At 44.5% G+C, this 27,342-nt stretch overlaps 1 protein-coding gene across 4 annotated transcripts in view; it reads left to right on the top strand.

Moving 5' to 3' along the window:
* The window catches only part of ccny (cyclin Y), a 39,158-nt gene extending 12,178 nt beyond the window's left edge, over positions 1-26,980 (top strand). The window contains exons 2-12 of one of the 4 annotated variants that reach the window (XM_080515017.1): positions 10,149-10,223; positions 11,864-11,884; positions 13,632-13,666; positions 13,758-13,781; positions 14,167-14,267; positions 14,353-14,388; positions 14,541-14,598; positions 14,687-14,806; positions 18,561-18,727; positions 22,819-22,981; positions 24,020-26,980. In XM_080515017.1, the coding sequence (XP_080371143.1) occupies positions 10,149-10,223; positions 11,864-11,884; positions 13,632-13,666; positions 13,758-13,781; positions 14,167-14,267; positions 14,353-14,388; positions 14,541-14,598; positions 14,687-14,806; positions 18,561-18,727; positions 22,819-22,981; positions 24,020-24,136 (917 nt within the window). In that variant the 3' untranslated portion in view covers positions 24,137-26,980. Of the gene's footprint in view, positions 1-10,148; positions 10,284-11,863; positions 11,885-13,460; positions 13,667-13,757; positions 13,782-14,166; positions 14,268-14,352; positions 14,389-14,540; positions 14,599-14,686; positions 14,807-18,560; positions 18,728-22,818; positions 22,982-24,019 lie in introns of those variants that run through there. The other 3 variants (XM_080515018.1, XM_080515020.1, XM_080515019.1) reach the window with 3 other exon arrangements.
* The last annotated feature ends 362 nt before the right edge of the window (positions 26,981-27,342 follow it).

The raw sequence follows: 27,342 nt of genomic DNA on the forward strand, positions 1-27,342 counted from the left end.
AGCGGGAAAGAAATGGTCATCAGGGACTAAGAGAGCGGTGGGAAATAATACAGATAGAACCAACTTTATTTATGCAAACTGCTGTTCAACGAAGTATTTTATACATTCTCACCCCTATAATGCAATTTAAAAAAATTTTTTTTAGATTTTCATAGGAAGTCAAAGTACCTAAGAGACTCCATGCGGAGACAGGAAGTCCCACGCTTGAGGGGAACGCCTCCCAGGACAGGGCCACCTATCACGACTGTGTGCAGTGATTGGATGTACTGTGGAGCTGTTAAAGTACCTATAACAAAAGAAGTGATGCAGAGAGCGCGTGAGCACTGCATCCAGCATATAGGCCAGCGTTTATATAACCTGGATTCCTAGGTGAGCTCCATTTGCTTGACAACCCTCCCATGCAGGGATTGCGTTCGTTTTTTCTTGTCTGTCACTTTGACAGCGTCACTATAATAAGCCTTCTCTCTGTAATCTAATCTGTCAAAATGACAGACAACATTCATCTTTATAAAAAAAAACAAAAAATGCTCAGTAATCCTGACTTCTGCTCCTATGTGGGCTAATTTTCCTCCGAGGACGACCACATCTTCCTCGAGCAGGGTGGAAAGGAAGAGCATCGAAAAAGACGTGTCGCGTAATTGACTGTCATGTATTAGCTCCTGGGTGGAAGTGGTTCTCTGGTTTTTGACCCCGTTTTTAATGCAACTTGGCGTCGGACTTGCCAAAACTGCTCATGTGTCTCATCCTCCAGTGTCACGACGTCTATAAAATGACATCGGTCCAGTCCGCTGCTTGCAGAGCCTTTTATCTGGATGCTGCTGCAGGTAATCCGTGGACAAACATAAACATATGGTTATGTTGCATTTTTGAGTTCCTTTTTTCCCCGTTTCTTTTTTAATTTCTCCACTCCTTCTGTTGGTAATAGGCCTTTCCTGTCCAGTGTGTCACAAGAGGGTGTTTTTAAGTATGGTCACGACTCAGCGTGGTTTGTGTGGGCTCGTAATCGTCGCCAGCCCATATGCGTACTTGGCTTCGCGCGTCTGTTCTGAAAGACACATGTATGCCTTTAATGTTTGAACAATCCTCAGCATATTAGAAAGCAAGGATTGCTTTTCTCTCTCTCTCTCTCTCTCTCTCTTAATCATCTTACCTAGCGCGAGCTTTTATTTCCTCCCGTTTCGCTTTAAGGCCTTCCCGCTCTCGTTTGAGGACGAGCGATAAAGGACGTGAAAATGCGGAATACTTAACGTCAAAAAGTACTGACAAACATTCATTGGAAGCTTTGCTACCGCTGCAAACTCAACTGGAAGCTTTCCGTCTGTGGCAGGTAACGGATTAGCTGAGTGAACTGGGAGGATGGTGGTTTGAATCCTTGGACCAGCAGATTGTGTTGGGGGGAACCATATTTCTAGGTACGTGTGATTGACAAAGTACTTCTTTTCATCCTTCTGCGAGAACACCATTTGGTTAAACTCCCGACTTTTGACACTGAAGCTACCGTAGCGTCACTGCCAGAGTTTTATAGGCGGAGACGTCGGTGTTCACCTGCTGCTGCTCTGCATGAGTTTGTGAGTCATCAGCTTTGGACAAATCATGTTCAATCAATCACAGGCAACACGTCGTCTTTCTTCCCTCCTTCCTGTGGTGCGCAAGTTGTCGTGACATCATGTTGGAGGCAAAAGATTGAGGTCAAGCAAGTGTGTCAGATGATCCCCGCAACTTCAGCAGAACCTCTCATCCTTTATTGCCAGTCTTCCAGAATTTTCCATGTGAGAGAGGCCGACTATCGCTTGATGACAGCGCATTGTAATGTTTTGAGGATGCCGTCGGGCTGCGTTGACATATTAGTAGAACAATGTCGCTCTGTTCTTGAGATTGAAATGCAGCAGCGTGTTTTTCCTCAAACTCTTAAAAAGTGACAGGACCAGTTTCATTTGATCTGCCCGCCCTGCTTTCTGGCTTCAACCGAGAAGTGACGTCACGCCGAGTCGGGGATTGCGACTCGTGAGCCAAGTCGAAGGCGGCATTACGTCAGCCGCTGTAGCCAACGTGGATCCCGTCTCACGGTGTGACATGTAATTTACACCTTCTGGTGTTCGCCCACCGTTGTGGCCCCGTCATTAGGACAAGACGTAAAACTGTGCATAAGTACGTGCAAAAGGGCAGAGTACTCGCAATTTGTGTCGCCAACAACACAGAGCGATCGGAGCAGCGTACAGTACAAGCAGGTGGTCGAGGCAGAGACATAGCGATGGAGTTGTTAAAAGGCAGAAAAAGGCAGCGTCTGTCTGTCTTGGCATTTGATGGGGGGGGGGGGGCTGCCTGTGATTTGCTTGAAGCCAGCCGTTGCCTGGTTACAAGTGAGCAGAGGATGTGAGGGCTGGGGGAGGAAAGCAAGCGGTAGGGAGGGTTTGCAGCTCTCAGCTGGGTGCAGGGTAAATTAGAGCTCTCCCTGCCTCGTGGACTCCTCAACCCCTAACATCTCCGACTTGTTTGGAACGTCTCAGTCCTGCTGTCTTTTCTTCTCTCGGTGTCTTTTGTCAGAGACACACCAATCACGATCTCACGCCCGTTTGGAGAGTTTTGAAGACAAGTTTGGTCAACAAACAACCTCAGAGTTATAAAGTCTGAGTTCGACGTGTGCCATCTTGTCAACTTGTAATGATGTGGATCAGTGGGGAGAGCAGGGTTCTCTCGATCAGAAGGTTGCAGGTTCAATCCCCCCCCCCCCACATCTGTCCATATGCGTTCTTGAGCAAGACACTGCATGCCTCCATTGGAACATTTTTATGCTCAAGAATGGAAAAGGATGCCATTTAGGCGCCGTTGACACAACTTTGTCAAGTGAAAAGGCGAAACCTTCGATGTGTTTTGTGTCTGTTTACATGATAAAAGTACTCCGAGCCACTGAAAATGCCACTTATTGAAAACACTACATTTTCTCCTCAGACTTGGTAGTTTTGTAGTTGAGTCACTTGTAATAGTAATCCAACTTTGGCAGTCTATACAAGTATTCTTGTACTCAAACAAATTGCATCGTTGTCGCCATGCAGTTGTAGCTGGTTTTCATCGCAAAAACAAACAGCAGCAGCCACTAGTGGTTGAACATGAAAACGACACTGATTTCAGGATTTCTGCCGTTTGTGTGAACGCAAATCTTTTTCCAAAATTTGCTCTTCTCTTAAACGAATTTGCCAGAAAATTTTGCATTTTCACTTGAACTGTTGTGTAAACGGCATCTTAATTTTATAGTAATAAGTGAAGCCGCTTGTTTCTTCATGGTGGGTTCAGGTTTCAATCAGGTTGGTCTTGAAACGCGATCCAAAAACCTGATACTGTGATATGTTTGTTATTGTTGCCATACCACCCAGCCACAGGAGAAAGTAAAGCAAAACAGTTGTGCTTCAACCAGCCTTCGCCTTGACGTGCGTCTCCTTTTAAACCAGGGGTCTATTTTCTCGTGAGCTCAGATAAATTTCCCCCCCCAAAACTTGTGCTCCCTTCATCATCTTGTCGCTGTTGGCTTGTCTTTGATGAAATATCAGCCGTCTCTTCTATGATGAGTGTGCATCACTACAGAGCTTCGGTTAGATGTTGGAGATCAATGTCACGAGCCGCTCGGAGATCTTGGAAAGAGCCGAGAAGGCGCTGCCGGGGGTTTGTGCCATTGTTTGTATGTGCGCTTTCATTTGTTTGTAGACAAAGAGGAAACTGACTCACTTGAACATCCGTCTCTCGTCCATTCATTCAGCCTCTCGAACAGCCAGTAACTTGACACTGGAGGACGTCCATTTTTGCCAATTCAGCTCCGAGAAATAGGATGACCAACTGGTTCAGCTGACGGAAATGATCGTTTATTTATGTTTTCATCGGTTCTTCAAGGAATTCTCACTGTAACTATACCAGACACTAGAGTCAGTGTGTGTGTGTGTGTGTGTGTGTGTGTGTGTGTGTGTGTGTGTGTGTGTGTGTGTGTGTGTGTGTGTGTGTGTGTGTGTGTGTGTGTGTGTGTGTGTGTGTGTGTGTGTGTGTGTGTGTGTGTGTGTGTGTGTGTGTGTGTGTGTGTGTGTGTGTGTGTGATAAGGATCATCGGGTTAAATGAAGTGTTATCACACAAAGCAGCTCATTACTAATAATGTATGCAGATCACTTATGGTGTGTGTAACCACAGCTACCGTCCTTCTCTTCCCTTTGCATCGGCCAAGCATTAGTCAAAGGTTAGAGCTTGTTAGCAGACAAGGTGAGCCCTTATAAGTTTTCCGCTAACGATGCTCGATGACTCTTTTGTTGGCCCCCTTTTTTTTTTTCTATTACCAAAGGCAAGCAGCTCTTGGCATCATGTGGTGCAGCGCTCATAAAGTCTGCGCCGCGATGGCTGTCGGATGAATTGTGGTTTTTGCTTTGCTGCCCCAAATTGCACTGAAGAGGCTGTTTTACACCAGAAAATTGGGAACGAGTGAACCTCCGGTCAAATGAGGCGCTTCCATTGTCTGGGGCTTAGCCGGCTCTTTTGCATTGAAGAAAATTACCGGCGAATCACTTAAAAACCCCTATGAAGGCAGACTGATGTGCAACGTGACAAAAAACATTTGTACAACTGATCCCAGCAGCTTGCAGAATTTTTATTTTGCAAACAACACGCTCAGCATTGTGAGTTACTAAAATAGCTTCCCCCTTTTTACCGCGTCTATTTCCAAGTCCCAGCCACACGTCTCGCGCGTGCTTCCTAAACACTTAAATACGCAATGGTCCCTGCGCCTCCCACTCTCGCGGTGTGGGCGGACTGTTTGAGAGAACAGCTGTCGACAGCTGGATGCTGCTGGTTAACTTGGACGGGGCAGAGCCCAGAGCCAGCAGGGCGGGGGGGCCTTTTGTGCCTGCATCAGTGTCGAAACCTGAAGCTCGTGATGGGCGCCGGGAGTTTGTGCAGGAAATATGCCAGCGCATCTCTGCAGCATCACTTTCCTCTGCATCTGGTGGAGAAACATACTTTACATTCCGAATGAGGCACAGGTGGTACAGAATTTTGATCCCCCTGTATATTCACTGGGTTTTTACACACAGTGAAACTGTCATTAAGTCTGTTTTCAGTTTCAGTTCCCCCAAATGAAATATCTTATCAGTTTTCTTTAGATTCTCTTGGCTTCTTCCTTCTCCGGATGATGTAGCTGTACAACATTGTGGATCCAAGGCCTCATTTATACGATAAGAGCAAAGTGAAAACGCAGTGTTTTTTGCATTTCGCGTTTACACGACAAAGATTTTACATGTCTGTTTATTCCAAAATGACAAAAATGCTGTAGTTAGTGTGCAAAAGAAACCACATACACATGTGCGCAAAGGGCAATGAGTTATGAACATTAACAATGGAAGTACAAAGACGTATAGACAGACGAAGAAATACATTTGCTTTGCTGTAAAAGTTGAGTTTCTTCCATTTACACCCAAACGGGGTTGGCAAATTTGCGAAAAGTTCAATTTTCACTGAAAAAGGTTCCGTAAACGTGGCCTGAATGTGTGCGATGACGGCGTATCAGAACTGATTTGCAGCAAATGATGAAGGTCGATGATGATAAGCGTTCAAGAACTTCAAGACTCTACCACCCGTCTTAACATGCCGATTTATCAACTGCTTGACAGCAATATCTTCCATTGTGGCGCTACAGAAAGTCTGCAATTTGACCAAAACTTCCTACTTCACATGTGTTTGATCTTCGATTTATAGCCATGGGCTTCCCTTGAAACGCAGCCGAGGGGATTCTGCTCCGCTCTCAATGAGAATTGATTCATATCCTGTGTGAGAGAAAGTATCACACGGTGGTTTAAATAAACTGTAAAAGCTCACTGATAGGTCTCTTTAGATAAACTCAAGTAATAAAAAAAAAAGTCCAAAAATGAGCTATGACTGACTTTTAGTTTCTTCTGAAGTCACAATTCTCTTCAAATTGACAGCTCCAGCAGTAAAATGCATATTATTCTTGTATGAACATGGTTCTAATTCTATCTGCCAGATTGCAACACTCCAGTTGGACATTTATTGAGGAGAGTAAATAGATATTCACTTCTGATAATATTTCTTGAAGAGCCACAGATGTCCGGAGTTAAAATCGATGCCAATGTTATATAAATAAGTGAAGTAATGTGTGTGAGCCCATTCAGAGCCCTTCATCACCGCGCTGCAGAAATTGTGCGATCATAGTGGCTTTGATAAAACTGCAGAGATACTTCAGGGTGTAAACACCAGCCTCCGGGGACCATCGATGTCTCTGTTAAAAAAAAAAAAAAAAAACCCAGAACGCCTTTTAAACAACAGTTAAATTTCACAGCTCATCGAGTGAAGCTGCCGGCTTGAGAAAGCGGCACACTCACACATCCGAGGCATTTCTCCCAGCTTGTAAAGGTCAGCGTTTCAGCGAACAGCTTGCTTGAAGAACCAAGCAGAATTACATCCACACGCTGTAGCAGGAGGAACATTTCATGTCGCCATTACCATAAGCTGAATTATTACGCACACAAACAAGGAAGAACGTTTCGTCTGGGATGCAGAAGTCCGTGACTAAAGCGGGTTTGATATGTTAGTGGATAATAGATACGATATTTAAAGTTTTGTGATCCGTGATACAGTTTTACTCATTGCTATATTTGGAGTTATGGGTGTCGTAAATCCTCCTCCGGGGAAACACTGGACTGGCGACGGTTCTCCCAAGAACGTTGTGCTTAAATGCCTTAAATATTCCGACGCCACACGTAGTGGAAGTGTGTCCCCGTCACACAAATTCAATACAGATTTCTTATTGACGGCTGGACTTGTGTTCATAGTGTGATATTATGAGGTTCAGCTTCTTGCTTGCCTTGTAGTGTTTATGCTGCAACATGTTTCTTTTGCTTAAATATTCTCGGTATATCAAACAGTTCCCTGTGTCGACACTCAAACAACTAATCCCCATTATTCCCACGGCTTTGAAACCTGAGTTCCTCGACTCTCAAGGAGACCTGAGAAACGTTAGAGGTGAGCTGTGTCGTTACAGACTCCTTGGTGGGAAAAACTTGTGACTAAAAGTGTGGCTATATAGCTCATAAATGTCATGTGATGTACCATCGCTTCACCCAAAGCCTCTCCTTTATTTATGACCTCCTCATTGCAATGCTCTTGCAGGCCACTAAAGCGTCCCGCGGTCCCCCAGTCGTCCACGTCTGCACTGACCTGTCCCCTGCACTCTTTGTTCAGCCACTAACAATGTGTAGCCGACACCCCATGGCTTCATATCCTCTCCACCTCATATCCTGAAAGTCCGGATGTTGGGTGCCTGCGGACCCCCCCGAAACACACACACACACACACACACGCGCACACACACACACACACACACACACACACACACACACAAAAAACTAGGAGCGGAGAGTGGGCGGAGCTACACCAGAGGTCGCTGACATCAGGCCGGGAGGCGGACACACCCTCGGTCTGAAGCCGAGGGATGTAGCTAATATCCTGTCGTAAAATATGACGACAGTTTCAAGCAAAGGAGAGAGATTCGTATATAGATGACACACACACACACACATACACTTATACACACACACACACACACACACACACACACACACACACACACACACACACACACACACACACACACACACACACACACACACACACACACACACACACTGTTCGAGGCCACTGTGCTCAGCATCATTAGCCCACCTTCAGCTCTCCTCCAGTGCTCTTTGCTTCTTCCCACACACCCATCTTTTATTCAGCACTATGTGGCACTTCCTCCTCCATCACAGCTGTGTGTACGCGTGTGTATGCGCGTGTGTGTGTGTCCTTTGAGGCTCTTTAAGAGGCTCTCCCGCACAAAAAAGACCGCGGTTCAAAAGAGTTTGGAGACAATGGCAGCGGCTGAAAGAGGCCCTGTGATCTCAGGTATTGCTCTGTTGTTCCCGCCACGCCGGGTTTTTAATCACGCACCAAAGCTGCACGTCGACCCGGGGCTCGCGTCCGCCGCCGCCATCTCCAGCATCTTCACCTTCGCTCTCATCCCATTTTCATCACCCACATCCTCCCTCAGCCCACATAGTTCCTTCACTCTTTCATCGTTCGCCCCTTCTTCCCCAGCGGCCATGTGAGGTCACGCACCCGAGGGAAGCTCAACCCTCCGTCACTTTGCAGTCGGGGGTGTTTACACACAGTAAAAAGTTTGAGAATCACCGACCAGTCCACCCTCCGTCGTCACAGATATTTTACTCTGCGTTACGGTAAATGGACGTCCACCGGCTGGTTTGGAGGTTTGGTCCCATCGCGCTTTGTTTGTTCAGCTTGTCGTCCCTCCCGATGGCGTCTGGGATCCTTGTGTCAATATCTTCCAGTGTCCACGCCGTTTGTTGGACTTCAGACTCAGACTTTACAAATATTTAGCTCTCTGACCGTGTTCACGACCAAGTCCTGCCCTGTTTCTATGGAAACCCGTACAGAGCCAGGACACTGCGATGCCACACATCCCCCCCCCCCCCCGAAGGACATTGAAGAATTAAATTTTACTGAATCATAACAACGTGCCGACACAATTTGAAGTCGGGTTTTTCAGGAAATCACCTGAAACGGTCAACTAATCAGGTTTCATCAATTATATTCTAATTACTGATGAAGAACATAAAACAAACAGTCTCTTACTTCTGCTTTATTTCAGATTTATTCCATGGTAATTAATTCAAACTCATCATTTTACTTCCTCACATATTGTGGAAGATGTTTGAAGGTGTATGCCACTGCATTAGTTGCTGCCACAATGCAATATAATATAATTTAATTATCATGTTTTATTTAACACATTTTTTTCTCGCATTGCGCCCATTTCACTGTCAATGTGTTCACTCGACGCCACAAACATGCCTGCAGTCGCCACACAGCCAGTTTTTAGTTGATCTTGTTTATAACTCAACAATTCAAAGCCCTGTTTCATCATGTTTAGGCTCGTGGCCCTATATCAGGTCAAAGAAGTGGGACACTGGAATGATGTATTCAGATTTTATACAGAGGCGCCATGCTGGAGCGACATGGTCCACGGTTTTTATGGATCTATTTTCAGCCCCCTTGTGGCAGGTTGCTGGAGCTGCGGGCGCGTGTACAAAGCAGCCGAGCGCTTCAGAGCCAAAAGGACCATTTGCCGCTCGTTTCCCGTCGCTTTTCTCGCCGGCTGCTCCGATCGCTTGTGTCCAGGCGGCAGATTGAACACCGATCCATACCGTTCTGCTGCGTTCGCTCAATGCATCGATTTCCAAACGTTGTTTTTTTTTCCCACGGCTGACAGATGGTTTCCCTTTTCAGCTCTGAGAGACGGTTTAACCCAGGGGTGTCAAACATGTGGCCCCCGGGGGGTGGCCCAGAACCGGCCCGCCAGATGATCTAATCCGGCCCGCCATGTGATTTTTGAAGTGTGAAGTATAAAAAGGAAAACTTGACAGAGGCTGATCTAAAAACACCAGATTGGCAAAAATGACATTCAAAACCGCCCTCGGTCAGAATTTGACTCCCGACATTAATGCATCTGTGGTGGTCACATGACGCAACACCTTTCACAATAAAACAATGAGTCCAACTTATGTGAAATGATGCTTTAGACACGTAAACTCGAATTGTTTTAATTCAGAATACGATATCCAGATACAGACGACTGAGGGCTTTTTTTTTTTGGCAAATATAATAATATCTGATTTCCTTTAATATGTATATTTCAGAATAGACTGGCAAATTCTTGCAGTTACAAAAGAATCAAAAGAAGGAAAGACTTTGCATTTGTCCGTATCTGCAGTTTAATATGTTACGTTTGATTTGTTCGGCCCTCCAGAGGTCAGGTTAGGTTGATGTGGCCCCTCAACTAAAATGAGTTTGGCACCCCTGATTTAACCTTTAACGCCAAACCCACAGAAGAGCTCATCTTTAGATGTTGACGTCGCCTTTCTGCGGCTCCCCGTCTGGGTTCTCCAGAATTTACCGTCCACATGTTTGACTTGGACCACGTTTCATGTTCCTGAGGCTCGCTGACCTTTGTTTCCACCACAAAGTCTCTGTTCGGTATATTTAACTTCGACGTGTCTGTTTGGCATCGAACCCTCGTGAGACTCTTTCTCTCGTTCCTCTCCAGATCTTCCCATGGAGTACAATCCATCGGATCACCCTCGGGCCAGCACCATCTTCCTCAGCAAGTCGCAGACGGACGGTGAGCCTTGCTTCATGACTTCCTCCTTCTGCATGACGGCGATTAGCATTTCGAAAACTTGTTTCTCGTCTGTTAATTCAATGTTTCTCTGAGACGAATACAGCTGACTTCACATGGCGAAAGAAGATGAGGAAGTTGGAGTTTCATTAAATGTGTATTTATGTGGCTCCTCTCGTGCTTCACAGATCATAACAAAAGACAAGAAAACGGTTTATGTGAAATATGTGATAATTCAATAAAACCAAGTCAAATATAACTGGATTCAAATATTTTCAACAAGATTAAATGGAGAAAACATGTTGCGTCTCTGCAAGTGTTAATATGACCATTTTAAAAATATTGACTTATTAAAAAAAGAAGGAAAAAACAGGGGAAAAAATCCTGTTTATTTTGTACATTTATTGATCTGCATTCAGTAATTTTAATTAAATACATTTCAAATTATAAATGAGTCTAAACCTGGCAAAACTTGTAATTGACACAAAACGTTTTTGGCCAATCCACAATTTAATTGCTTGAAATTATATTATCAGCTTGACGCAAAGAAATTAAACAAAAGTGTAACAAAAAAAATGTGATTTATCCTTTGTGTAAACGGGGGAATTTTTTTTTTTTTTTACATTTTTAAAACACTCCCATCTCCATGGAAATGTGGTTAAAAATGCTCCGTGTCCAGGAAAGCTTCGAAAAATAATGCAACTTTTCGACTCCATCTCGTTTTAAACGGAGTAAAACACAACTTTTCTGAACAGCTGCTACTGCGTATCCAAAGTAATAGTTTAATAGTTGAGTCACCCGGAATAGAAGTCCAACTTCTGTCCGTGTACTCGCCATTATTAACGTTTTGAGTGTTGTTCTCTACGTGCACGCACTGCAGAAACAAGCAGACGGCGCCAACTGGTGGCCTGGCATGCCGACGACGTCGTTTTCAGCGTTTCTGCCAGTTCCCTGTGAACGGACATCGTTTTCAAAAGCCTCAACGCAAAACTTTTCTTGAACCAAAACCCCCCCCCCCCACACAAAAACAAAGCATCTTCACTTTGAAATTCCTGGCAACCTGTGGCTCTGAGCCGCTCCACGAGCGCCGCCGTACGCAGCAGATTGCACATCAAGCTAAGAAGCTCGTTTCAAAGCGTCCTTTCAAACTCGGATCGACTCAAGCGACATATGCCGCGCTTTGTTTGGGGAAAACCGACGCAGTCAGACTGACACAAGGAAAAAAAAAAAAAGCAAAAAGTGGCAGTGACCGGCGCGCTTTCATCCGCCGTGAAGGCCCCGAAACAAGAAAAACCTGTGAAAACCTTCATCCCAGCTGTCTGAGTGTCTGCTCGGGTTTGATCGTCTCTGGCGTGCAGAGAGGACGACTGATCACCACATCAGCGAAAATGTGGGAAGTTAGTTTTCATATAACACAACTTCCAGTTGCAAAGTAATCTCTGGGAGTTTTTGCAGCCCGAAGGCTTCAGGTATTGATCCGGATTCAGGCTTTTGTACCGTCTTTTATTAGCAGCCGCGGACGTCTGATCGATGAGGTTCTCAGCAGACTTTACACACGTCGGATTTGCTGCAACGTTTTCTTGCACTGTGTGAATGACGCTGTTATGTACAAATGGAGCCAACCTGGACTTCTGTTTTTTCAGTTGCCGTCCCCAACAAGAGAGGTAAGCCTGTAACGAGCCCAGTTGGGCTGGTAAAAAGAAAAAAGTGTGTGTTTAAAGGGGCCGCACTCTGGTTTTCCAGGCCCGTCTGTGTGGTCTCACGATCTGTGTGTGGTGTTCTGTCAGCAGGTTACGTGCCTTCGCTGGTCAGCTGCTGCTGCTGCTGTTCTATATGTGTGTGTGTGTGTGTGTGTGTGTTTCTTTCTCTGTCACACGTGTCGAGTTTGTAAGATGCAACGTGGTGAATCCGGCTGCATGACCGTGAAACGGTGTTCCGCAACGTGGCAGTTGATTGTGTGTAATAAAAAAGCTGAATTCCGTCCGTTTGTCCGCATAAAGGCTAAAAATTCTTGCAGAAATTCAGTCGGTGTCGGAGTCTAACCCAGATAAGCTTGAGAGAGGTCGATCACATGATTAACAGAGAGAGAGAGAGAGATGGTGGATTCAGATGTGGGTTTACTTTACTTTAACCACCTGAGACATCTTATTTTGCAAGCAATTAATTCAATATGCTTCACAGTCAAAAATACCTGGGAAAAAATCCAAAAACGTGCACATTATCCACTTACGTTGAAGTGAAAAAGATTGAAAGTCGAAGGCTTCTTGATCCTATGATAAAGTCTAATGCAGCACAGACTTGAGGCTGAGAGGAAACCAGTCCGATGACGTCATTCTCCCGTTTTAATTGGCATCACTTCACCCAGGGAAAACACACACACGCACACGCACACGCACACACACACACACAGAAAGCCCCCTGTACTCAGCATCAGACTGATTAATATCGCCACCACGCCACAAAACTGCTCCCCCGTGTTCATTAGCAGAGCCACTGATGATAGAAAACCATTTCTAAAATCCAGTTGTTTCTTTCTTCCAACTCTCAAGATGATTTGGGCTCAAAATATTTTCACGAAAGTTTTCACCCAAAAATTGCCGAACGGAAAAGGAAAAACTCTCTACTCTTAAAACTTGTGTTTTTCCACCCTCCGTCACTCACTCTAGAATAAACTCGAAGGTCAATCCGAAGAGTTTCAAACTGAAAAACTGACTGCTTCAACTCAGGTTGTGTGTGTGTGTGTAAGAATATATGTATTTATGGGTGTATTTTTCTTTAAATCATGCACCATTATCTATAAGATGGTATATTTTTGTTGTTGTTGTTTTAAAGGCGCACACACACAGTCACAGCTGGTTGAATCTGTATCCAGAGTTAACGAGGTGCAAGACGGCGCGCTGCGCCACTGGATGTGTGGGATTCTTTTTTTGAATTGGAGGAACACACACACACACACACACACACACACACACACACACACACACACACACACACACACACACACACACACAATTCCCTGTAGCCGTACACAGAGTGATGGAAGCACAACAGAGCGTGACGCCAAATCACCACGACATTTCAAGTCGCCACATTTGTATTGAAGAGAATAAAAGGCGCAGAAATTAAACAGAATGATGAATGGATGAATTAATCCGGAAAACCTTTCACATGCTGTGTGTTCATGTTGGGGGTGGGGGCGGGTGAAGGGGGGGTGGATGCAATTTGCCGAAGCTGCTTCACTGTGGGTTGGACTAATGAAAGAGGAAGATTAGCAGCTTCTTGGCTCTACATGTGTCTCAGTGTGGGAGTTGTGAACCCTGGATGAATGGCGCCCCCTGTCTGCGGGGGCGCTGTACTGCGCCGCCACCCATCCTAGAAGCTGAACCCTGTTCTGTCGTCTTCTTGTTGCAGTGCGAGAAAAGCGGAAGAGCCTCTACATTAACCATGTAAGTGACGTGGAGGCGTCTCATCAGCGAGCAGCTTTCTCGTACCCGCTATTGATAGTGACTGTCTTCCTTCTTTGTGTTTCTTTGCAAGTTCACACACATTTCGGAGAGCAAGGTAAAGGACATTTTCCAAGTGACCCCCAACCTTCCATCGCCGTCCCGTCGGATTCCACCCACATGCAGTCGTTCCTGCAAATGTAGACAAAGTAGTTCCATCCCATTACATCAGTGTCTCAACCCCGAGGGAACAAACTCCTGACTTTTTCATTTGTTTGTTTATTATTCCATACAAGGGAAGTATTTATTCTGAATTCTTTGGGGGGGGGGGGACTGCCTTGTCATTGTAGTGAATCTGTGCTTTATCTAAAGATAAACTCCACCGTGCATGTGTGTATTCAGTGTGACGCTAGTTTCTCCTTCTGGCTGATCCGACTGTCGGTTGACGTGTGTTTGTGTTTATGTGTGTGTGTGTTTTCTGCACGGACGCGTTTGGACTCCAGCACCGTCCGGGCCTGGTGAGACGGAAGTACAGCTCCTGCTCCACCATATTCCTCGACGACAGCACCATCAGTCAGCCCAACCTGAAGTACACCATCAAATGGTGACCCGCTCGTCTTTCTCCGCGCCTCGTCCGGCGTCACCACGGCCCCGTTCACCTTTTTTAACGTCTCCTCTTGCGTTTACAGCGTAGCCTTGGCAATATACTACCACATCAAAAACAGGTGGGCTGAATGGCTTTATTGTTTGTGCTGCAACAAGTCTGGATGACTGAGAACTTTAAATGAAAAGAAAATCACTCGGATGACGAGTTTTATAAATGGTTTAGTACCATTGATCATTTATATATTTTTATATGTGTTCAATGTGATTTCAGAGACGCCGACAGGAGAATGGTGTCAGACATTTTCGACGAGAAGCTGCATCCGCTGACGGTAAGGCCTTCACCCGGAGCCGGCAAGACGAGGGGGGGTTTCTTTTCCTCACTTCTTTGTCGTTTTTTTTTTTTTTTTTTTATGACAGAAGGCCGAGATTCCCGCCGATTACGAAAAACACGACCCGGAGCAGAAGCAGATCTACCGCTTCGTCAGGACGCTGTTCAGCGCCGCGCAGCTCACCTCCGAGTGCGCCATCGTCACTCTGGTGAGCGCCCGGCTCGCTCACGCTTCTGCACCGACGCCAGGAGGCGGCGCTGCTTCCTCACGCTCTTCTTTTACCCTTTATACTTTCACTTGGTACCTTCTTCTTTTTTTTTTATTGTTCAAACTGTTGGAAAATTAACTCTTAACATCCAAAAAATGTGACGGGATCAATTTACGTTTTTTTTCCATTTATAGCAACTTTTATTTTGTACGAACGCGGTACTTTTTGATGCGATGAATCAAGTTTGAGTCGATCACACACATGAATACAGGGGTGTCAAACATGCAGCCCGGGGGCCAGAACCGGCCCGCCAGAGGATCTAATCCGGCCCGCCATGTGATTTTTTTTTTTTTTTTTTAAAGTATAAATATGAAAACCGACAGACGCTGATCTAAAAACACGAGATTGGCAAAAATGACATTGGTCAGAATTTGACCCCCGACCCCCTCTGTGGAGGTCACATAACGCAACACCTTTCACAATAAAACAACGAGTCCAGTTTATGTGAAGTGATTCTTTAGACACGTAAACTCGATGATGACAAATTGTTTTAATCCTGATACGATATCCAGATACAGGTGACCGAGGGTTTTTGTTTTTTGCAAATATAATAATATCTGATTTCCTTTAATATGTATATTTCAGAATAGACTGGCAAATTCTTGCAGTTACAAAAGAATCAAAAGAAGGAAAGGCTTTGACATTTGTCCATATCTGCAGTTTAATATGTTATGTTTGACTTGTTCGGCCCTCCAGAGGTCAGGTTAGGTTGATGTGGCCCCTCAACTAAAATCAGTTTGACACTCCTGCATTAATACATTCAGTAAATAGCAAAGGAAACCACTTAACCTCAAATGTTTTTAAACTGTGAGGAGAAACTGGGGAAAACTCAAGCATGCCCATGTAGAACATGCAACATTCTCCCAGAAAGGCCTTCAAATCTAAGATACTGTCACTCTTGAGTCGAGAGGATTAACCCCTTCAGCGCCGTGCTGCCCAGACCCATTTATCTATTTAAATAAACGAATGCCTTTACATGTCGTCACACAAGTTGCATGATGGAAATGAATCCTCTTCCACTGGACGGTGCTAAAAAAGTTTAAAATGGACGCGATCATAAAATATATTTACTGTAACTAAACATTGGAGAAGAAATGTGTGGATGAAGTATAAAATATGTTGATATATATGTATGAGTGAAATAAAATGTACACCCGAAATAAAATAAATGATAGTTAGTTTGGTTAGTTTACATGGCAACATTCTGAAAAACAGTCTGTTTCCATGGAAATGGCTGAAACACTGACGTTGATATAGTGATATAGTTGATATATGAAACCACACACATACATGGAGGGCTCGACATGATAAAAGTCAAAAATATGATGATTACGTAAATGTCTCTTTAATTAATTACATTGATTAATTGGAATTTAATATAAAAATGCGTGATTAAATGTGCCATTCAGTTTGTTTCAAGTCAACTTTATAGAGCGTTTTAAAACAAATCCAGCTGAAGCTAAAGTGCTTCACATAAATAGATAATCTAAATCTTTTTAAAAAAGAATGAGCAATAAAATACAGTAAAACAATGAAAATAAAACAATAAAAATGGGTGCAGAGTCTTGACCATAGTAAAAGCAAGAGAATAAAAGTGGGTCTAAAGATCGGTTTTAAAACATAAAAAAAAAAAAAAAAGTATGAGTGGGCGGATCCTTGCGCTTGATTGGTTCCCCTGCACATCAAGTCAATGCAGATCGATCCCAGATAAAGGAACATATTCCAATACTCTAGGTGGCGTTTTATATTCAGTTCTGTTCATTACACATCTTCTTTCCACCAAACAGGTGTGTCACTTTCAATCCTTATCTTCTGCATGCGAGGTTCCATTCAGCCTGTCGGGGTCGCCCAGGGGTCGCACAATAACACACCTGCTGTTGACGGATGACGTCGCGTAACAAGTCGCCAAGTTGTATGGAGTCCTCGTTTCTGGAAACTTCAAAGACGCAACTTATTAACAGTGTCACTCGCGTTCTGCATCATCGACAAATGTAAAGAACCGCAATGATGCATGTAGTATACGGTTGCATTCTTCCAGAAAACGACACCCCCTCCAGTGCGTCGCATCAGCCATCATTTTCTACGAGCTGTTTTCCACCTGCTGCCAGAACTGAGCCGCAGCTGAGACGGGAGAACAGCGCCTGCAGGCAGAAACTCACCCAATTAACCAGCTCAGCAGTGTTGAAACAGCACAATGAATTTTTTATTTAAAAAAAAAAATCTGTTTCACATCCTCTGGTTATTAGTCCGACGTTAAAAAAACGGCCATTAAAAGTGTACGTTGGTGTTTTGGTGAGTGGATCGGGGTCGTGACAGCGACGGCTCGTCTGCCCAGAACATTCTGTCCTGCCCTAAAAATAAATAAATAAATAAATGTCTGAAAACTCGTCTGAGAGCTGGCAGATTTCCGAATTTGAAAGCAGCTCTGAGTTTAGCTGAGTGTGCAGGAAAAACTCTTCAATCCTGTCAGGTGGGGGAAAGCGGCAAGCGCTCGTTAAAATTATTACGTTTGCCGCTCGTGTTTTGCAAGCTTTTATGGAATTAAAAAAGAAAAGAAAAAAAGTGCTTCAGAATGTCGTCGCGCAGCTCAATTACAACACGCCCCGAGCCGGCGGGAGCAGAAGAATGGCTCCTCTCACCAGCGCCGGCAACGTGACGATCAGTGGATCTTCCAGCTCCCCGTTGCCTCGGGGCTGTGTGAGGTGTGGACGGAATGAAGGGCTTTCTCTATTGGCATGGATATTTCATGAGGAAGCCCCAGGGAGGCTGGATTTCTTCACAGGGTGATCTGTTTTGGGGAGGAAGAGGAGGAGGAGGAGGAGGAAGTGATGAGGGGGGGGAAACAAAGGATTTATATTTGAGACGTTGAATTTGTAAGTGTTAGAACAAAAATCGTCCAAATGAGGGAGGACTAATCGATTCGATTTTGAGAGCAATTCTGTCAATTGACTCTATTTGTAGAGGATTTCTTTCTTTTTTTTACTGGATTTTTTTATTTTTTTATTTTTACATATTCTATTTTTTGTGCTCGTTTTTTTGCTCTTGTTTAGATATTTACATATGTTTACATATTTTAATTCTTTAATTTTATCATTTCTGCACCCTTTTACCTTGAGCTGTTGTAGGTTTGTGTTTCCCCCTGGGGAGGAATAAAGCTCTATTCTATTCAATTGGGTCAAAGGTCAAAGTCTCGGTCATGAAATGGTCAAACAATGTATTTCCGTCTTAATGCGGTCAATTTGAATCCCATTGATGTTCCGTTGTCATTTCCCTATCCTCTGACATGCCACATGATGCAGTGACATCATTTCCTTGGTTAGCGGTTGGGGTCAAAGGTCAGTGGGGGGTGGGGGGGGGGGGGTACATGGAAATTGTAAACTATGTGCAAATCTGTGTCAAACAGTGATAGCATGAAGCGATTCAAACAACCATGACAAATGGAAAGAGTGGTGTCGTGGATCAAATCCCCTTGTAATCCATTGGTTTCCATGGTGACAAATGTGTCGTTGGTGAAGGTATGCGCCCTACCTGGTTTTAGCTCAGATGGGATGCAGTGGGTCAACTTTTAATCCTAATCTTTATGGTTTGATGTTTGACTCCGTCCGCTGATTGACCCTAGACTTCAAACTGTCGAAGCGTTGAACATGAAACAAACGTGCACGCAACTAATTCGCAGCGCGTGTCTCGCTCACAGGTGTACCTGGAGAGGCTCCTGACCTACGCCGAGATCGACATCTGCCCCGCCAGCTGGAAGCGCATCGTGCTGGGAGCCATCCTTCTGGCCTCCAAAGTCTGGGACGACCAGGCGGTCTGGAACGTGGACTACTGCCAAATCCTCAAGGACATCACGGTGGAGGACATGTGAGTCTCTGGGGGGGAAAAAAAAAAAAACAACCTCACTGTTTCACTGTATTTCGCACCAGAAGGTTTCATCAAAATGGGCTTTATATTCAGATTATTGTGTATCTATTTATTATTGTAGATCACTTTCTGCATAAATTATTAGCTTTTGCGATATCAAATCCATCTTAGATTGCCGGAATGGAAAAAAAAAAAAAAACACACGGAGAATATCCAAACACACAGAATTAAATCTGTCGTTTTGCCTCGAGGCAGCAAACCGTCCCGACCGCTGTGCCTCTTTGGCACCCCCCAAAAAAACGAATCCATTTACATCAGTTATTTATTTAATCCAACTTTTGCAGCCTTTAACCAAAGAGGCAGCACACACAGCTGCCAGACACCGAGTCGGGAGCATCGGACCAATTTCCTGGTCGCCTCGGGATGTTTTGACCATTTTCTGTCAATTTGACCAGTGATAATATACCAAGCCGAAGGGAACCGCAGTATCGGTGCCTGCGGATCGACGGGTTATTGCTCATCAGCTCTGTTCTTGGTACAGGTCGTGTGTTTTAGCCTTATGTCTCACTTGGTGCAGCCCAATTTCATCCTGAGTGGGTGAAATGGTGCCATTATGACATTTAAACTGAACTTTTTCTTTGAGTGTACGTGATGGAAATGTCTATATTTTCACAAAACCAAGCAATTACTGCCAAAAATGTCCTTGCAATCGCAACGTAAAGCCGGTTTTAATGGAACCTTCTTGTGCAAACTACAGTGAAATGTCTCATTACGTATGTTTTTAGACATATTAGCTTTGAGGTTAGTATTAGTTTGCTCACAATGATGTCAAGGTCTCCGACTTGTTGAACGCTACCCGTTACAGATTGATTTAAAATAAACCAAAATCCATATTTCCTTTAAAATTTTGACCGCTTGCTCTGTGGTTTGGCCTCGTGTTCGACCCCCCTGCTCTGTGACCTTGAGTATGTAAACGTGATTGTGACGGAACATAAATTATAAAGCAAATTGGGACTGCTATCATACTAATTATGCGCTGCTCTCTCGGGCCGTTTCACTCCAATCAACAGTTTTTATCTGCACATGCTGCTTCCTTAAAAATCTATTATTTACAGATGCATTCGACTGATCTTTGTTTTAGATTGAGATTGAATACAGTTGAGTGTCAATAAGAGTTGCGTGTGAACACTTTTATACAATTTTCCCATTTAATTTCCACGCAAAATACCAAATATTCATAGTTGAGGGAGCTTTAAATGGTCCCTTTGTGCTACACGAGCTCCAGAAATAACTCGGGACAGTTTAAATAGTTTAAATGATCTTCAGCTGTTGTCGTAAACACTTCCTCTTTGCTGGTGTATCTCTCGACACACACACACACACACACACACACACACACACACACACACACACACACACACACACACACACACACACTCCGCCCACTCTGTTCCCAGCAGGCTGAGAATAGACTGCGATTGTGAAGCCCCTCATGAGGCGTTGAGCGTCGTATCGACGGTGGCCTGGACGTGCTCGGCGTGACCCCTGCACACTTCGTCGCGCACCCTTCAAGGCATTCCGTTGCGATTCTGACTGCAGGAACAATATTTAGAAGAAAGGCAGTGATCTCGCATCACCTCCCACCAAAACATATACCGCCGCTCACCCCTTCGCTTCTTCACCTTTTCCTTCTCGATCCGGGGGGGGTCGAATTCATTTTAGCTCAGTTTTCGTCACATATACTTTTTTAACTTAACCAGGAAAAACCTTGTTGGGCTGAAAATGTCTTTTTCAGGTGTCCTGGCCAAAAAAATCTTTCAGACATAATAGGAAAATGTCCTCACATTGAGCAGCACAGAATCAGAGAGAGGTTTAAAGTCAAACTGGACTCGGGGGAGGAGGTGGGACAGAGGAGGACGTTAACCAGAATGTCCTCCATCATGGACAACACACTCCACCCACTGCGCCCGACAGTGGAGGAGCTCAGCAGCTCCTTCAGCGGCAGGCTCCGACACCCGCAGTGTAAAACAGAACGCTACCGGAAGTCATTCATCCCAACAGCTGTTAGGATATTTAACAACTCACTGTAAAGGTCCTACATGTACCGTTTACACCTGCACTGAGTACATCTCTTTTACCTATCTACACTGTGTGTATAGCAATCCTGGCAATTTACTCTTTTTTAGAGGATTTTTCTTTTTTGCTGGATTGTTTTATTTTTTATTTTTTTCACATATTCTATTTTTTTGTGTTCTTTTTTGCTCTTGTTTAGATTTTTACATATGTTTACATATTTGAATTCCTTCACTTGATAAGTTCTGCGCCTTTTTACCTTGAGCTGTTGTAAGTTTGTGTTTCTCCCTGGGGAGGAATAAAGCTCTCTCTACTCTAAAAAGGCCATCGTTTAAAAAAATCTGCAGACAGATGCGTGCGTCTCCAAGTCGAGAAACGACTAGCTAAGCGTCCATTGGAACCAGGTTTTGGGGTTTCAGGTCTTTCTACTCTTCAGAAATCAGTTTCAGGAAATGTTTAGTTTTTAGGTTGTTTATTTTTTAATTTTGACCATTTGCTTGGTGGTCCGTCCATATCGTTGCCTCCTGCTGGCCATCTCTGTCCCACGGACCTTATGTTCGACACCCCGGTTCTACATAATTGGCGGCTCTCCACTCGTCGTCTTGTCAACAGCTCCACAATTAAACCTGGCTTTTCCCACTTCCTCCAAACCATAATATTTATTCTCGCCACTCGGACCTACACACCATATCGGTCCAACGACAAGGAATCTCTGGGGAGGGGGGGGGGGGATCACCCTGAGGAGGAACACGACGCTTCAGACGTGTCGCCTCTGCTGCCACGTCTGACCCTCACTGCCTTCACACTCCGACGCACCAGTGCCTGTCTATTCTTGTCCTCTGGAGCGGCGATTGTGTGATCCACCTGTTCGGTGACGCCAGACGGTGACTCAGGATTTGACTCGGACTTTCCTGCGAAGTCATTCCAGCGTTTTCAAGCCTCCCGATTCCCTGAAAGTTGGAAGTGACGTGACGGAGAAACTCGTAGGAATAAATATCTTTACCTCCCCAACCTGCGCTACATCAATCCTCCACATCAGATATGTGTCGGACATGTTTTAGCTGAGCCACATAACAGAACGATTTCATCTTGAGTGGGTCAGACTGCATTAAATAGTGCCATGATAACCTTTGAATTTAAACTTTGAGGTTTTTCTTTGTTGCGGCGTAGCGTACTCGTGTTAAACGTCTATATTTTTCCATAAATCTAACAATTATGACCGAAAATGACAAAATTCTCAACATAAAGTCCATTTTACTGAAACCCTCTGTTGGAAATTACAGTGAAAGGTCACCAACAACATTTTTCTTTGATTTTTTTTTTAAATTTTAAACGTTGCTTGGTGGTTTGGCTGGATCGGAGCCTGTTGCAGGCTAATTTTGGTCTGATTGACCTCAAACGCATCTCTTTTGGACTGCAAGAGTAAACCAGAGGCGAAAACTCAAACCAATTCAGGCAGAAACTCCCATATAGAGAGGATTTAAAACCCAAACTGCTTCTCGGGATCACTCTTAATAAGAGAAGAGTGAAGAGAAATCCACCAAAAAAAGGTGAGCGGGTGCAGGATAAATAACGCGCGGCGATATTAGTTTGGCTGCGTCTAAATTTAGCCCGTCTGTTGCCACATGCCTGCGAATGTGCGCCGGGGAGAAACGAGAGGCGCGGGAGAGGAGACGGATCGCGAAAACGAAATCGTCCACGACTGAAGAGAGGCAGATGAAAGCGTCTTGTCGCCGCGCCGCGGATCACAGAGCCGGCGAGCGCGAGGCCGTTCGTGACAGTAGGCATTTTTCAGGATGCGGGATTGATGTTCTTTCTTTCCACGTAATGCTGGGAGATTAGATCGCGCCGCTTTTCACTGCGCGGGAGAGGCGTCTGCACGTGGGCGTTGCCGGGGATTGGCACGCCACACGTGTGAGGCCGTGTGGATGAAGCCTTTCAAGTTGCGCTTCATCATTGACTCGGGCTCACATCTCTCTGCTCTCTCTTTTGTCATTTGTTTTTTTGTTTTTTTAAAGGAATGAGTTGGAGCGGCAGTTTCTGGAGCTGCTGCAGTTCAACATCAACGTGCCGTCCAGGGTCTACGCCAGGTATTACTTCGACCTGCGCTCGCTGGCCGAGGCCAACAACCTGAGTTTGCCGCTGGAGCCGCTCGGCAGGGACAAGGCTCAGAAACTAGAGGTGAGGAAGACCCACCGGGCAACACGTCCGTCCTTGTTCCTGCGGCCACATACACAACATGCATGGTGATTTCTGACTTTTGAGACATTATTAAAACCTACATTTTCTACTTTTGACAGACCAGGAAGAGCCGACATAAGCAGTTATGGAAATGCTCTTGGTGCAGTTGTTTATTTACCAGTTTACGAAACCTTTAGATTCTCAGCTTCTTCAGTTTTAAAATGACTCTACCAGAAAGAAAGTCTTTGAAGGGGTCATATTATGATCAATCAACTTTCTGAAGGTTAATCGTCCCCGTGCCTGGACCGAGTGAAGAAAGTGTGTCCTCTCTCTCTCCCTGACTCGTTTCAGGTTTTAAAAAGTGTGTTGCTCCAACCAGCCAATCGGAAATCAAACCCTATATAGGGTCATCAGGGGTTTAGCCAATCACAATAAAGGTGGGCTCCTCCCCCTTTGACTCCTCCCACAATTAGGCAGCTCTGCTCTGGCACATGGCGCCACGAGAGCAAGCACTTTCTCCTCTTCCCATAAATGGGCGTGTGTGGGCGGAGCCAGCCCAGCTCACACAGACACAGCAGATTCTCAATGCAGCTCCTATGATCCAATATTCAAATGGGGTAAAAATCAAGGAAAAGCTGGATTTGGGGCAAGAAACTTTGAATAAAATATTTTTGCACCAATGAGACCATGTGAAAGTGTTGAAAAGCTGAATAATATGACCCCATTAAAATATTCTTCCCATAAAACGTCTCCCTTCTCCACAGAGAATAGACCTAAGACCATTTTTTACTATTTTCCAACTCGTTTTCCGAATCAATCACAACACATTTGGTATGTTTACAAATCAACTGGAATTTCTAGCCTTCAAACTGTGTTTTTGTTTTGCCAAGTGACTGAAAGAAAGCGTCTTCAAGCCAAGAGAAGTGTCTCGAAATGTTAGTTGGTCGTTTTTTTCAGACACGCATCAGAGAAATCTTCTGGATTATCAAGCCAGACCGTCTCAGGAGTCTCATTATATGTGCCGCTTGGTTTCCTCAGGCGATCTCGCGGCTGTGCGACGACAAGTACAACGACCTGAGGAAGCAGGCCAAGAAGCGCTCGGTGAGCTCCGACAACCTGGCGGTGGTGCGGTGGTGTCCGGCCATCGTCTCCTAACAGCCGCCGGGGGAGGGTAGAGGTCAGAACCTGTGCCGTACTCCTGCCCGGTGAGCGAGCGAGCGAGCAGTCCAATCACACACACACACACACACGCACACACACACACGTCCACCCAACCAGGCACTTTAACCTGTGCGACGGCGCCCCCTCTGGCGGTTGTACATAGAAAGAAGGTCCTGCCGGGCCGCCTGCACTGAACCAAACGGAGGAAAGACTGTGAAAAGGACACGATGAGAGCAGCGTCGCCTCCGTCTCGCCGCGGACGACGGCGACGGCGGAGGGAGGACGCGTGCGTTTCCTTCTACGTCTCATCTTCCCCTTCCAGGTGGGACTTTGACCGTCTGTCGGGACACACTGCACATTTCTTTCTTTTCTTTTCTTTTCTTTTCTTTTTTTGCATTCCTTTCCCGCTCGCCGAAAAGACGCGTACATTCCACACAGAGCAGCGCATGGCTTCGTGTCCACGGACCGGAGGAGACGTACTGTAGACTTCCTTCACTGCCATCGTCCCGACCCGCGGTGCCTGTAAATCGGCTTGTTTGACTCCTCCGAACAAGGACCTCTCCGCTCTTTTACTCGTCTTCGTTCTGGGACTTCTTTTTTTTTTTTGTACGGTCGCTCTCGCCCAGCGGGAGTCAAACAGCACAAACGTCTCAGAAGCCACACCTGAGACGACAGGAAGCAGAGATTGTATAAATATTTTGTTGTTTTTTTTTTTTTTGCTAAATCCTCTTTGTATAGTGTGAATACGGCCGCATCTGGAGGCTGAGGTGTAAAAAGACGGAAAAAAACTAGAGCAGAGTGACGTTAGACTATTTATATTGGAGGAGTTTTTAACTGAGGGGACAGAAAACATGTGATCCTACGACAAATCAAGAGAATGGTAAAGTATTAAATGGGAGACACCACTAAGGTTCTTTTTTGTTTGTTTTTTTTGTTCTCAACATTGTTGCGCTGCAGAAAAAGCCAATTTTATGTGTTTCAATACTGTATGTGGTGAATAATTATTAAGATTCAAGCTTTCTGTTTTTTTAGATTATTTTTTTTTGTCCTCGCTTTGTAAACACGCCATGTTTGAAGCGATTTGTTGCCATAGAAACGGCATAAAAGCTTATCAGACGTTTTCTATTTTAATTTAAGGCGCCGTAGTTTTTGAATTGCCGGATTTTTTTGGTGTTTTTTTTCGCCGTTCCTCGCTCTTCATCTTCATGACTCCAAACCTTCCAGTAATTCAGCTCTGGACGTGAACGTGTGGTTTCAATGCAACATTATGCAGTCCATTCCAAAATTCTCAGCGTATTTGTTTTGGGTTTTTTTTATGCCAAGTTTTCTCCGAAATTGTCGTTTCAGTTAATTTTGTTCGATGAATTTGAGGGAAATCAAAGCTATTTAAAATCATTATTGATATTTTTTAGAACTACTGCCTGTCAGAACTTTTTAGGTTCATAACGTGAATCAAACTCCTGATCAGTATGATTTAACCTCACGTAAAACCACAAATTCAGACCAAACACAGACTGTTAGTTGGAAAAACTAAATTATCTGGTGCCTCGCCTGAGAAATGACTTTTTTTCATTCTTTACAACTGATGTGATGACTTCTGATCATTCAGATTTATGCATTTATTCCCGATTACTTTGTCATTGTGTTGTTTCTACTTTTCATTCCTGGCTCACTCTTATTTTCTGGACCGTTCTTACAGATGAAATAGAAAACAACCGAGGATCTACAACGAACGTAGTCGTTCTCATTTTACAAGGATGAGGCAAATTAAAACTAGATTCACACTAGGTCATGCGGTTGAGTGTAGCAGTGATCTCAAACTCCTGATCATGGAGATTTCCCGTGCTCCAATACCCGGACGAGGGAAATGCATCCAAAACTGGGAATATGGGAACTTTTTGGAAAGCTCCCAGAAACTAATGTGTCACTCAGGGTGGCATCCTTACATTAAAAAATGTGGAATGACAAACCCCACTGCAGGTTGACGTGTAAAACACAGTATTTCAAATCGATTAACTTTTTCGTTAAACACTCTCAACTCAGAAGTCGGAATTTCCCAGATGGGGATTTTTTATTTTCCCCATTTTCTTCTGTCTATTCTGTAAAAAAATCAAGTGGCGGGTGACGTCTAAAGAAGCTCTGCAGGATCCTGATTCATTTTTATTTCACGGTCCAATTTCAATTATCTGCGATTTGCGTGTTTTACTGGCGACTTGCGCCTCCTTGAGGTCGGTTCATTTGTTCGCGCCGCCACTGGAGAAGAGATCAGAAGTAGAACCAAAGCGACGGAGACGTGACGGACGACCCCGGAGCCACGAAGAAAGTCGGGCGTCGGAAAGAGAAGCCAGAAAGCCGTTGGGGGTGTTCGACGATTGTATATCTTATTTATTGTGTGTGTGTGTGTGTGTGTGTGTGTGTGTGTGTGTGTGTGTGTGTGTGTGTGTGTGTGTGTGTGTGTGTGTGTGTGTGTGTGTGTGTGTGTGTGTGTGTGTGTGTGTGTGTGTGTGTGTGTGTGTGTGTGTGTGTGTGTGTGTGTGTGTGTGTGTGTGTCTCATCGCACTGAACTCTACCTCTGCATAGAGTTTTACTTTCATCTTGATTCCTCTGAATCCCGAACTGACTTCTGTCCTGATCTTTCATCTTTCCATATGTTTTCTCATTCATTCATATCTTCAAGCAGTCGTACTTTTCTCATTTCTATAATTTTGTCTCGTTCGCTCCTGTTCTCGGTTTGCCAAACTCCGTCTGTATGATTTTTTTTTTTTTTTTTAAGTACTGCTCCCATTTCTCTTCTGAAACAATGTTTAGGAAAACAAAAAGAAGAATTAAAGTCTTAAACCCTTGCCACCAACTGTGTGTGTTTTATTCTGTTTCATGTGAAATACATAAATTATCATAAAAAAAAAAAATGTTGACAGCTTCACTGTTTCCTACAATGGATTAAAGCTTTTAAAGCAAAAAAAAAAAAAAAAAAAGCAGTGCTGTGGTGACCTCGAGGTGAGACAAAACAAGCACTTGACTGGTTGGAATTCCACTGCAGACAGCTGGAATATAATAGATTAAATTGCTTAATTGAAAATATGTTGTTTTACCTTCATATTACAACAGCTTGTGCGACCAAATTTACCAGATTTACCCTGCAAACCTCAGCAACAGCAGACGAGGCATGAAAAGTTGCCAGTAACTCCGAAAACCCTTCA

Source organism: Blennius ocellaris (genome assembly GCF_963422515.1).
Source record: "Blennius ocellaris genome assembly, chromosome: 19".
NCBI classification, from domain to species: domain Eukaryota; kingdom Metazoa; phylum Chordata; class Actinopteri; order Blenniiformes; family Blenniidae; genus Blennius; species Blennius ocellaris.